This window comes from Dipodomys ordii, unplaced genomic scaffold (genome assembly GCF_000151885.1).
Source record: "Dipodomys ordii isolate 6190 unplaced genomic scaffold, Dord_2.0 Scaffold74, whole genome shotgun sequence".
NCBI classification, from domain to species: Eukaryota; Metazoa; Chordata; class Mammalia; order Rodentia; family Heteromyidae; genus Dipodomys; species Dipodomys ordii.
The window spans coordinates 2,301,422-2,315,215 of NW_012267290.1; the positions used below are offsets into that span (position 1 = coordinate 2,301,422).

Genomic DNA, 13,794 nt, shown 5'->3' on the forward strand with positions numbered 1-13,794 from the left:
CCGGGGCCCGCCCGCGCGCGTAACCGCCTCGCAGCGCCGGGCTCGGCCGCCGCGGGGCCATGGAGTTCGCCGAGCTGATCAAGACCCCTCGGGTGGACAACGTGGTGCTGCACCGGCCTTTCTATCCGGCCGTGGAGGGGACCCTGTGTCTGACGGGCCACCACCTGATCCTGTCCTCGCGGCAGGACAGCACGGAGGAGCTGTGGCTCCTCCACTCCAACATCGACGCCATCGACAAGCGGTGAGAGCCCGCGGGGCGCCGGGCGGGGGGGGGCAGGGACGCGGCCCGGGGCTGAGACTTTAGAAAGCCGTCGGGACGGACGGGATCCCTGATTGCTGCCAGACCTGGGTAAGTGCTCACGATGGGCAAGTTTCAGACCGTTTGATTGCCTTGATACCGTTGGGGCGGCCTGAGCCATTCTACTTCGTGCATCGTTATTGCCAGTCGCAGTTAATTAAGTTGTGATTGGGTACAATTTAGATAAATTTTGTTTACTTATTGTTGTTTTTGTTTTAAGACTTCATGGCTGGCCTGGAACCTGCTGTTAGCTCAGGTTGGCCTCAACAATCCTCCATCCTCAGCCTCCCAAGTCTGGGATTACGGTTGTGCCTGTGAAAGTCCTTGCCACTCACTGTATGTGTGCCAGTAGTGGGGCTTGAGCTCAGTGCCTTCAGCTCTTACTTAGCTTTCCCTCTCATGGCTGGCACTGTACCTCTTGAGCTACAACTCCAGTCTGTTTACTAAGTTCATTCAAAAGCATTTTGTTTTTACCTCAAAAAAAAAAAGATTAAAATCAGGTGTGCCTATAAACCCAACCCTGAGGCAAAAGGAGGATGAATGTCAGGCCAGCCCTGTGCTAGAGAGAGGAGCACAGTCTCAATAAACAAACAAACAAAATTCAGCTTGTCATATTTCTCCTTATTTCTTGCCTTCTGGGTCATTATTCAAATAAATCCCAACAAAAGAATTTTATAATTTCATTATGCTTCTGGAAAAAACAGTGTTGGCTATCAAGAAAAAGTATGAGCTAATCTCTCTCCCTTTTCATTTTTTTAATTTTTTTGTCGGTCGTGGAACTTGAACTCTGGGCCTGGGGCGCTGTCCCTCAGCTCTTCAGCTCAAGGCGAGCGCTCTACCACTTGAGCTACAGCGCCACTTCCGGTTTTCTGATGGTTTATTGGAGATAGGAGTCTCACGGTCTCTCCTGCCTGGGCTGGCTTTGAACCATGATCCTCAGATCTCAGCCTCCTGAGTAGCTAGGATTACAGGCGTGAGCCACCAGCGCCCCGCTCATTTTCTTTTTTGTCGGGTTGTGGGGCCTGAACTCTGGGCCTGGGCACTGTCCCAGGTGAAGAGCTCAGGGCTAGTGCTCTATCACTTGGGCCACAACACCATTTCCGGCTTTTTCTGCTTATGTGGTGCTGAGAAATCAAACCACCTAGGGCCTCATGCATGCAAGGCAAGCACCATACCACTGAGCCACTTTCCCAGCCCCCTTTTCTTATCTCCCCCTCCCTGTACTTGGTATCTTTGCAAAGCAGAGTCCCATTCAAAAAGTTTTTCTTCCATCTGCACTTAGGTTCCCCATTTCCCTTTGGAGAAAGCAGTGGTCTACTCAGCCACTTCAGTTTACACAAACCACACCTTTTCTATTCTCAGAAAAATTTGAATATTAAGAAGATTTCTACAAAAGATATGCCTTAAAATAATCTATACTGGGAGAATTTCTGGCTGTTGTGTGAGGCTGTGCTAGATTTATTTACTCAGGCAGAGAGCTTAGTCTCTCATGGCCTGCATGGTAAAGCAAACTCATCCAGCCTATTGTTGCTGACATACCATAACCTGCCCTAACCTGCTGTCCGGCCATTCTATGCATAAGTCTTTCGTATTTCCTTTATTGACCCAAGCCTATTGATTCTAATGAACCAATAAACTAAGCTCTTCCTTCAGCAAGGATGACTAGCTCCTTCCAAGTTGATACTCACTTAGCTTTTATGTTCCAGACATTTGGCTGTCATTACTGTTCCCTATATAAGTATTCTGCTTCACTACTTCTTCCTTCACAGCCTCATCTGTGAATTGCAGCTGGAAGTAATTCTCCTTGCCTTGAAATTCTGTAGCTGTTTAATGATCAGTCTTTTCACTGTGTATATTCAGATTTTATTTTGTTATTATATATATGTATATTTACCTTTTTTCTTTGGGTTTTTTTTTTTTTTTGGGTCCAGTCGTGGGGCCTGAACTCTGGTCCTGGGCAGTGTCCCTCAGCTCTTCAGCTCAAGGCTAGCACTCTACCTACCACATGAGCCAGAACGCCACTTCCGGCTTTTTTTTCTGCTTTTGTGGTGCTAAGGAATTGAACCCAGGACCTCATGCATTCAGGCAAGCACTCTACCATTGAGCCACCTTCCCAGCCCCTATATTTACCTTTAAAGCCAGGAGTCACCTTTAAAACGTTCAACTGAGGCTCAGATATGGACAGACAGACATATGGGAGAATAGAAAGATTGACCACTGAAGGGAAGGTGGTGCCAAGGAGCACATATTAGTGGTCTCCTGTGATCATCCAGTTTTCTTTCTGGTTGCCAGTACTAGGGTTTGAACTTGGCATTTTACTTCCATGTGCCTTTTTCTGCTCAAGGCCTCCACTCGTATCACTTGAGCCAAGGCTCCACTTCTGGCTTTTTGCTGGTTAATTGGAGATAGTCTTATGGACTATTGGAACCCCAATCCTTAGATCTCAGATTGCTGAGCAGCTAAGATTTTAAGGCATGAGCCACCAGTGCTTGGCTCTGCCTAATTTCTCTTTGACCTCATTTTGTGGTTGTTCATTTTCCATATTTACTTAGCATGTACTAGGTACTGGGCATCATTAGAACATAAAGAAGGAATCATATGAGGCATGGGTCTTCTGATCTGTTACAGGAGACACGACACGAGGGGAGTGGCCACAGCACTCCTCTCCCTGGGAAGCAGCATGGCATGGTGGAGAGAGCGGAAGTGTGGGCACGTCAATTTGCTTGTTTGTCTTTTCTCAGAGTGTTGTTTGGGCCCTGCAGTGCTATAGTGACTGAGGCAGATAGGAGCTTTAGAAATAGCAGAGGAGTGAACTGTAGGATTAATCAACAGAGAAATACCAAGCAATGTTTGGTAGTGGCAGGAAGAAAAAGATAGAAATTAGAGTGTCCGTGTCTTTGGAAATGATTTCAGAGAATGCAGATGACCTTGGAGCTGAGACCTGAAGGAGAGAAGAAATGATCTAGGTGACTATCTAGGGGGGAAACTTCCTGAGGGGTGGCGTGTGACTATGTATGTGAAGATGTGAGTTGGAAATATGCCTTGGCTTGTATAATGGGGAGCAGAGAAGCCTGTGGGTGGAGCATGATGAACCGTCAGGACCTGGGAACACAGCATAGGTGTGGCTGGAAGATGAGCCGGAGGGGCATCTGAAGGCTCTTGAGATGGTTTTCCAGGGACCCTAGGGAGAGTTGAAAGCAAGGAGGTGTAGTAGGTTTTGTATATGATTTTGGCTGCTGGCAGGAAATGAGTTGTAGAGGAGCAAAGCTGCTGCATCAGGTTCAGCTAAGAGACTGCTGGGTAACCCAGGTAAATAGTGGTGTGATTTAGAATGTGGTGGTGAGGTCGTTGAACAGATGTGGGATGTGACTTAAAGCTGGAGCTGCTTGCCTGGCTGATGAAGTGGAGCTGCAGTGACAGTCACACAGTGTCTGAGAGTGGCACTGGCCTTTTTGCCTTTTAGTAGATCAATGTCCTGGGCAAGCCGATGCTTCTCTTTGAGCCTCAGGTTGTCACTTAGGAATAAGTAACCCCTCTAAAAGAAGGAGCAACTGATATTTGAGTACTTTTTCGTAAGTCTATAGAGTAACTTCATATATATTGTGTATTTGGTTTATTTTTGTTTTATTTGATCTTAGCACAGTCATAAACAAATCTTCCAGTCATATTGACCTTTTCATGTTTCTCTGAGTCGGAAAATTGAGATAATCTTATTCACCTGATGACTCATCATTTTCATGATTAATTCCATAAAAGGTTCTCTGATTTTTGTTTTCTTGGTGGTGTCGGGATTGAACTGGAGCCTCGAGCATGCCAGATAAGCACTCTTTATCACTGAGCACATTTCCAACCTTCCTCTGATTTTTAATTCTTCTACCTCCCTGTTTTCCACTCTCATTTCCTACTTCATCCACAGTTCCTTTAGGCAGCTATGTTAAGTGTCACTGTAAACTAGAAAGCACTGCTGTATGTGGGTGTGCACACATGCATGTGAGCTTCATTTACTTGATTTGATTGAGAGAATGTTGTAGATGCTGTTTTGGAGGTACTCAAATTTGAATTCAGGACCTTGTACTTGATACTGATAGGCCAATGTTGAACTTTTTGAGCCACACCCTGCAGCCCCTGTTCTGTGTCTTCAGCTTCTAACACGATACCTTTTCTCAGGATCTCTTCCTAGAGTGATAGGAGTAAGTATGTTCATATCACTGCTTTTAACTGTAGCATAGAATTTCAAAGTAGGTAAAACATTTTACTTGGTAGACCTTGTTACATAACCTCTAAATCCTTGCTGTCATAAACAACTGAAAAATAGGTGCACTCAAGTCCCATGTAGTCTTGCATAAATTTCTGTGGGATTGTGCCTAAGACAGAATTGACCAGAGAGTATAGATCTTACTTGGAACTCATGCCACAGTAGTACAGCATTCAATGTTTGCCCGGTTGCTTTCCTTCCAGGAATGGGGGTCAGGAGCCCTGTTCTTTACATTCTTATCAACATTTGGTATTATTGTATGCCAGATGTTGCAAGTTGTCTTTTGATGAGCACTGGATATTTTCTTATTGATGGTCTTCACTGTCAGTCTGGGACCAGTTGGCTTTGTTAGATGGGTCTGAAGCAGAGCTCTGGGCTGGAGGGCCTCCTTAGCTGCCTGATCGGCCAAGTTATTTCCTTTCGTTATAGAATCAGTTCCCTTTTGATGGCCAGGGCAGTGCATAATGGCAATATTTGCTGGTTCCCATAAGGCCCGGATGAGGCTTAAAATTTCTTGTTTGTTTTTAATATTCTTTCCCTCAGCTGTCAGCAGCCCCCTCTCTTGGTAAATGGCTCCATGGACATGCACAGTGGCAAAAGCATACCGACTGTCCATGTAAATGTTTAGTCTCTTCCCTTTTCCCATTTGTAGAGCCACTAGTTCTGCTCTTTGTACAGACGTTCCCTGGGGAAGTGCGTCTGCCCACACTATCTCGGTGTCTGTGGTGACTGCAGCGCCCGCGTACCTTTTTCCATCTCAAATGTGAACCAGGTATGCTCGGCATGCGATAGTGGCGAGTCCAACAAGTCTGGCCTCTTTTCCTTGGCCCGGTCTCTCTTTTCATGCTCAATTTCACATTCTCTGTCCTTCCTTTCCTGTCTTTTCTCCTCTGTCTCTCTCTTATTGTAAACCTTTTCCACTGCAGCTACTAGATCCCTAATAGACTTTTCACTAAGTCTGTCTAAGAGCCTGCAACTTTCGCTTTATGTCTGGTGCAGCTTGATTTATATAGGCAAACATAATAATCTGAGCTGACTCCTGGGTCTCATCCATGAGCCACTCAAGATCTGCTGCCGGACTTTCATTTCCTCCCTGTCTAACATCATAAACTTTGGCCGTATTAGTAGGTCGGCGAGCCGCCGCCTTGAGAGCTGCCAACAGAGCCTGGCAGTAGACAAGGAGTCGCTCCCTACCTTCAACCATATTGTAGTCCCATGTTGGTCAGATCTCAGGAAAAGAGGCAGCGATTGGGGCAGGATCCGTGATGGGCGCTCCTGTGGGGCCAGGGATATGTTCCGGGCCGCCTCTCAGATACGGTCTTTCTCTTCGGTAGTAAAAAGGACGTGGAAAAGCTGACTGCAATCATCCCAAGTGGGCTGATGAGTAAAGAGAATAGTTTCAAGCAAACAAATCCTGGGGTTTCTCAGAAAAGAGGGCATTTTGGGTGCGCCAATTGTATGGATCACTGGTAGAAAATGGCCAATATTGGAGTTGCTGTTGACCATCCACATCCACAGGACCTATGGCGTGTAAGGGAAAAACAGCTGCATTAGAAGGGGGTTGATCCCACGGCAATGTAGAGTGACTGGCCCCTCAGAAACTTGAAGGGCAGGTGCCGAGAGTGGGTTCGGCTGCTGGTTCTATAGCTCCTTCCTCCTCTTGATTATTCTCAGGTTCTGCAAAAGGAACCTGGGAAGGGGAGTATGGGGGAGGAAACATTTCTTCCAAGTTATCTCGCTGAAAAACTGGGGGGTACAATTTCTTTTCCTCTTTTTTAGTTTCTTTTTGTAAGTCTAGGGGGCTAGAGTGTTGCCCATGGTTTCCAGTCCAGTCAGTTGTACAGTCCAAAAAAACAATACAGTACAAACAAAACACATGCAGGCTTGACAGTTACGAAGTGGAGATCTCCCGAATTGGTCCGCTGGCTCCTGTCACAGTGGGGTTCCACACCGACCCACGCCTCACAGCAGAAGGAGCGGACCCACAGTGGGCAAGTTGGGCCTCAGTTATTTAGGAGGCACTCTTGGTCAGTTCTGGCCCAATACCGAACCAACCCACGCCCCACAATTCACACGGCAGGGTTCCAAGGACCCCCTCCCCCCTCACAAGAGGATCTGGGACGTCTCCCAGTTCCTCCAGGGTTGTCGTGCAAGCGCATCCGCTTCGACAACCCTTTACATAATATGAGTTGGAGCAGCCGTCCTCACAAGGGAAAACAAAAGTACAAACAGACAACAACAGGACAAGACAAATTGACAAAGACAGCACTGTTTTACCTTTGGAATCTGAGGTCTTGGGGGCCTTTGGGGGAATCCCGGACAAGCCCCCACTAATATGTTGTGCCCAGATCGCAGGACCCCCACCAAGAAGACCACCGAGAATCAAACTTTACAGCTGTTTTAAGGTTTTATTTAGACGAGCTGCAGCTCCGGCCTTGTCCTATACTCCGACACAGCGGAGCCTAGGAGGAGAGCCCCGAGCTAAGGATTTGCAGGGCTTATAAAGGCACACAACCAGGTGTTTGGATTACCACCACGTGTTGCTCTGCTAGCTGAAACAAGCAACAAATGGTCACTGCTTCAAGTACTTTAACCCTTCACTCCTAGGATATGTTGCTTTCTCTAATCCTCTGAACTGGCTCTTTCCCAGATACCTCTATCCATTTGTGTTGCTATGTAACAGAATATTGCAGACTGGGTACTTTATAAAGAGAAGGTTATTTCTTCCAGTTCTGAAGGCCAAGAATTCTAATAGCAAGACCTTCTGCTGCATTATCCCATAGCGTAAGGACAAAAGAACATCAGAGAGATGGAGCTCATGGGATCTCAGGACATACTGATTGTTAACTTTGGCCTCTTGGTGCTGTTCTGAGGATTAAGCTTCCATTGTGAACTTCCATAGCATCAGCCTTAGGTTACTTTATATCTCATTCATGTGCTGGTTAGTACTATGCTAGATACCTGAGGTCTACCCTCAGCATATCTCTGTAATGTTCTCTGTACTCTCTAGTACTCTTGTAGTGAGAGTACTAGTACTAAGCTTTAGTCCATTTGGTCTTTGCAGACTCTTGCTCCATTCAGGTTTTCTGTCCCTGCTTGGAAACTTTCAAAACCATAAGCCAAGCAATTTGAGGACTCACCTTGGTGCTCATGCATCTTTCTTTTTGTTTCTTGCTGTGTTGTGGCTAGAAAACAGTTATTCCTTTTTCTATGTTTGTAGTAATTATGGTTCTTTGAGTCTCTGTTATCTTGCTTTTTTGTTTTGTTTTGTTTTTTTGGGTCCGGTCGTGGGGCCTGAACTCTGGGCCTGGGTGCTGTCCCTCAGCTCTTCAGCTCAAGGCAAGCACTCTACCACTTGAGCCACAGCGCCACTTCCGGCTTTTTTCTGCTTATGTGGTGCTGAGGAATCGAACCCAGGGCCTCATGCATGCGAGGCAAGCACTCTACCACTGAGCCAACTTCCCAGCCCTGTTATCTTGCTTTTAATAGAAGCAGAAGTGCCAAGTGTTTGACTTTTGAAAATGCATTTTAGTAAAGGCATCCCATTGTACTAATGGCTTGTGGATACCCTGTGGAAATTTTCTTTTCTAAGATTGGTTCCATGCTCATTGCAATATCTGCCTGTGAAAGTTCACGGGAAGTGATGTATATGAGTCCAACCGACTCAAGTTCCAAGGTGAACTTGGGGAGAGTAACTGTAGGTTCTGTGTTACTAAGTTGGGTAAAATGGAGATAAAGTTACCAGCTTTTGATCGATCTAGAACTTCCCAGTTTAGGGGAACTCAGAATGGAAGAGAATTGGGGGCAGTGAGTGCACAAGAGAAAAGCCAGCTCTTGTTAAGCATAGACAAACTGTATGACCATGAAAGAACATAGGAATCTCCACTAAGGTAAAGTAAACTTGACTGAAATAGACTAATGCAGAATTATGACTAAACGTGACATTGACTCTCAAGTTTTCTTTAGTCTAATATAGATATTCCAAGTTAGTAGTTTTCAAATAATGAAAAGAGGTTTTTATTTTTAAAGGTCTGCAAACTCAAGCTCTGTGCAGTTTACAGTGAACTCTTTTTCCTGTTTGAGAAATATCTCTGTTTAACACCTTAATTACAGAGCTTTTCCTGTTCTTTGGAGGAAGTACACATAGTCTTTGTTAAATGAATTAGCCACATTTGAATTACTTTATTTGGAAAAGAATTAGATACATGTATTTTAAGTACTTTTTGGCTAATATTTAAATAATGTGAGCTTAATTTTAGACTAATTGAGAAGAAAATTGAACGTTGATGGTGATTTCAACTATATTTTTTCAAAGAAATAATCATATTTAACATTAGGAATTTCTGTATTCGTAGCCTAATTTGTAATTCCTTTCAGATTTGTGGGATCTCTGGGGACCATCATCATAAAATGTAAAGATTTTCGAATTATTCAGTTGGATATTCCTGGAATGGAGGAATGTTTAAATATAGCCAGTTCCATTGAGGTAAGTATTTTGTAGGTAAGTATTAACTATTTGATAAAAGCTGTATTCTGACTGAGCAACTCTTGCATCCTTTCTTGATATATTAGATTTGTTTGTGGATATGGAAGCTGATGGGGAAAGCCTCACCCTGATTTACTGTTATACTGGAGAAATGGGACTTCTTTTACTTACGGCAGTGCTGGTGTTGCTCAGCTTAAAGAACCGTAATTCCATTAACCTGTTTAAAGTCTATGGAAGTGCATTCCAATTACTTCATAGCATTCCCATGAGGTCATGTGGGTCAAATATAGTAACTGTTTTACTTGAGTATGTGTGAATACTTGTTTGGAAAAATCATTGGATATCTTAGTTTTGAGAGGTTCTTAGGACAAACTTAAAGTTTTGCCTGATGTTTCATGTTCACTATGCAAATCTTGATACTTTTCTTCTATTAAAGGTAGTTTTTTTTTCTTCCTCAATGGGAATAAATCATATTATATGAAATGTAAAAAGAAGAGGAATTGCTGGTGCTTGCTATGGAGCCCAGGGCTGTGTGTTAGGGAAGCACTCTGCAACCTCCTACACACCAGCTTTTGTGGATATTAAACCAGCAAGAACAATTACAGCTGGTTTGGGACATGATATAGGGTGCAATTTGAGTGAGACAAGTGGTTCTGTAAAAGCCCCATTGACTTACCTGCCCTCTGAATTAGGAAAGCCACTAGTGAGAGTTTGTTAGCAACTACACACAGAATTGCTTTGTCTTGAATGTACTGGCATGTCCCTTGTAATAGATTGCAACTCCACAGACATTTGGACAGAAATCTTAATATTGATCTTTTCGTTGTAATAGCATAGTTCTCATCTTAATTTTTTAATCTTGAGTGAAGTACTTAAACCTTTGACAATGAAAATAATATCGTCTAGCTCTTAGGGCTGTTGTTTTATGTAGAGACTACTCCCATTGTTGTGTGACAAATCTCCATGACAAAGCAAGTTACTATCAGTGTTTGTAGTCTTTTGTTTGTTTTTAGTAAGTCTCAGTTTCCACATTTATTTTCATCAGTTTACATATGTCAAAATACTTGCTTTATATTTAAACAATATTGAATGTTGGTTCAGATCATAAATAGAAATTTTACTTGGTAGTTTAAGATTTTAATTAAAGGCTCACTCTGATGTATTCCTCATCCTAACCAACATTTTCATGATGCACTCAAATTTTAAATTACCTTATTTAAATCATTATTGACTTCATGTTTACAGTAACATCTAGATAGTCATTGGCCTTTTTTTCCTCTGTCTTTATGAGACTGACTCATTTAGGCTTTGTGTCCACAGAATGTTATGAGTTTGTCTATTAAAAGGAGGAAGAAAACCTTGACAGATCTGTAGATAATATTTTGTTGGTTTATTAAATTGTGTTGAGGAATTATTTAATTTTTCTTCTAGAATAGGCATACATTTTTTGTTCGATTTTTTTTTTTTTTTCATTCAGGTGGCAGTTGTTGAATAATGATTATATGTCAGTGGTTTGTTTGCTTCTGCAGGACTGTAATTATATCTAGTGATAGCTACAATATTAGAGAATGACCCTAGGTACCATTGTCATTAGGCTTATATGGGTGTCATGTTGTTCCTATTTTCTTTCTGCCCCTTAGGCATTGTCTACCCTGGACTCAGTCACTCTGATGTACCCCTTTTTCTACCGGCCCATGTTTGAAGTGATAGAAGATGGTTGGCATTCCTTCCTTCCTGAGCAAGAGTTCGAACTCTACTCTTCAGCTGTGAGTTACTGTTTAAGAATTATTATGTTGAAAAACAACCCTAGTTGTGAATGTGACTGCAAAGTTGACCTCTGTATGTATAAAAGAGTTATATGTGCTGTAGCTTCTGTCATTCATAGATTTGTGGTTTTTTTTTTCAGAGCTGTAGCTGAAATGCTTTTTCTCCTAGTGGGCTTAATGTATTCCAGATATTACTTCAAAATGATGTGGATGGCTGGGTGCTGGTGGCTCATGCCTGTCATCCTAGCTACTCAGGAGGCTGAGATCTGAGGATCATGGTTCAAACCAGCCTGGGCAGGAAAGTCCGTGAGACTCTTATTTCCAGTAAACTACTAGAAAACTGGAAGTGGCACTGTGGCTCAAGCGGTAGAGTACTTGCCTTGAGCTGAAGAGCACAGGGACAGCGCCCAGTCCCAGAGTGCAAGCCCCACAACCAAAAAAACAAAACAAAAAAATAAAATGATGTGGATGAAACATTAAAATTTACTTAAAGATAGTCCTAGCCTCTTGTGAGTTAATTACTGTCCCCAGATAACTCAGAAATGTTTCCCTGTGGCACCTGTTGGAGAACCATGGTCTTGAAGCAATCACTTAAGTCCCAAGAGGTACAGTTAAGTTAATGCTGCCACTGGGTATGGTGGTACAAGCCTGTAAACCCAGCACTGAGGAGGAAGAGTGGTAGAATTGAGAGTTCAAGACCAGCCTGGGCAACACAGTGAGTTTAAGGTCAGCCTATATATAATGAGATCTTGTCTCAAAAAAATCAAAAGGTTAATCCATATATTAACATGACATGAAATCTTAAAAAGTAATCCAAAAGAAGGCAAGAATAGAAGAAACATCAGTGAAAAACAGTGCAGACAAAATAATTGCTGGACTAAAATCCACCTAAGCAGTTCACTTAAAAGGCAGATTCAATGAAAGAAAGAACAAAAAAATGCATGCCTCTTCTAGGAGAAGACTAAAGCAAGCTCCTATCTCAGTCTATAAGATGGGTTTAGTGGCACATGTCTTTTCTACCTCTGTCACATATTCTTGTTTAAAAAAATAAGACATTGGTGGGCACCAGTGGTTCACACCTGTAATCCTAGCTACTCAGGAGGCTGAGACCTGAGGATCTCGGTTCAAAGCCAGCCCAGGCAGGACAGTCCGACCTTCCTGCCTGTGAGACTCTTATCACCAATTAACTTCCAGAAAACTGGCGCTGTGGCTCAAGTGGTAGAGCACTTGCCTTGAGCTGAAGAGCTCAGGGACAGCACTAAGGCCCAGAGTTCAAGCTCCATGACCAACAAAAAAAAGAAAAGAAAAAAAAAGACACCATGTGGCAGAAAAAGGATTACTCATGCATGTTATTCATAATGCTAGTGTTTGAGAACATATATTCATATTATCATGAAAGGAAGAGTTCAGTGGACAGACCCAGTTAAACTGCAGAACATTCTTTATACTGGGGCTTGAATTTAGGGCCTGGTTGCTACCCCTGAGCTGCTTCGCTCAAGTCTGGTGATCTACCACTTAAGCCACAGCTCCACTTCAGGTTTTTTGGTGGTTAATTGGAGATAAGTTATCTCAAGGACTTTACTGCCTGGGCTGGCTTTGAACCATGGTCCTCAGATCTCAGCCGCCTGAGTAGCTAGGATTATAGATGTGAACCATTGATGCTGATATATCTTTAGTGGGTCAGATTAAATGTTAGTTTGGGGCAGTTTTGGTTACAGAACAAAGGGCACATTCCAAGGGTCTGGTTACAGATTATCAGGGGGCAATAAGGTAAGTACACAAGCTTTCATCCTGTCTTGACTGGATCTCTGTGTAATGTCAAACTCAGAATCTTGTGTCTTTACTTAGATACAAGATAAGGCAAACACAAACCTGCCATTTTCCGCTGGCATCAGGCTTTCTCCACATCCACCATCTACTACTTCCTGCACTCGGTTATAGCTCCCAGAGACTCTATGGTCTCCACAGTGAGTTAATTCCAGAGTAGGAAAAAAGAGACATTAAGATACAGAATATTATGAAAAGGTTTTATCATAATAAAAAGTGAATTTATCAGGATGACATATATGTATATATGTATTAACACAAATTGAAAGATCCAGACACTAGTGGTTCATGTCCGTAATCCTGACATTTAAGAGGCTGAAATCTGAGGATCTCAATTCAGAGCCAGCCCAAGAAAACAAATCCTTGAGACTCTGATCTGGGGGGGAAACAATAAATGTAGGCATAGCTCAAGTGTTAGAATACTATCTGTGAATAAAAGAGCTGAGCAAGAGCATGAGTTGATTTGTGTTCTAGTGTATCTAACATTTTAGCTTTCTCTTCTTACTAATACTTGTTTGTAGTCCAATCACAATTTATGCCACATATTGAATCTTATCTGTAAAAAGCCTTTTACAAACTTCCAAGTGGTTTGCAGTTTTCTTTAAAAAACTTTTTTTGAGCTGGTGGCTCATTCCTGTTCTTCTACCTACTCAGGAGGTTGAGAACTGAGGATCACAGTTTAAAGCCAGCGTAGGCAGGAAATCCATGAGACTCTTATCCCAATTAACCATTTAAAAAAGTCTGACATGGAATGTGGCTCAAATGGTCCCAGGCTCTGAGTTCAAGCCCCAAGACTGACACAAAAATAATAGTAACTATTATAGTGCTGGAGATAAAAACCAGGGCCTTATACACACCAGGCCAGCTCTTCATCATGAGCTACACCCTAACCCTACAAATTATTTGATTGTTTTATATTGTATGCTTCTAGTCCTTAGAGTATTGAATCAGAAAACATTTTATTGATTCCTAAGTCATTAAGTCATTGTTATTTTAAGAAAGATGCTGCTATTCTTACTACATTTTCCTCCTTTTCTAAATAGCAAAAGGCAACACAGGATGTAGCTCTATTTTAAGTTCTATTCCTGCTAAGCATAATTTGGAGTATTGTAGTCTGTGGGTGCGATTTTTTTTTTAATTTCTTTTTCTTTTTTTTTTTTTT

At 42.7% G+C, this 13,794-nt stretch overlaps 1 protein-coding gene across 1 annotated transcript in view; it reads left to right on the plus strand.

Annotated features, from left to right (window-relative positions):
* The first annotated feature begins 26 nt into the window (after positions 1–26).
* The window catches only part of Mtmr9 (myotubularin related protein 9), a 26,303-nt gene continuing 12,535 nt past the window's right edge, over positions 27–13,794 (plus strand). The window contains exons 1-3 of the mRNA XM_013024248.1: positions 27–241; positions 8,931–9,039; positions 10,680–10,805. Coding sequence (XP_012879702.1) covers positions 60–241; positions 8,931–9,039; positions 10,680–10,805 — 417 coding nt within the window. The 5' untranslated portion in view covers positions 27–59. The remainder of the gene's footprint in view (positions 242–8,930; positions 9,040–10,679; positions 10,806–13,794) is intronic.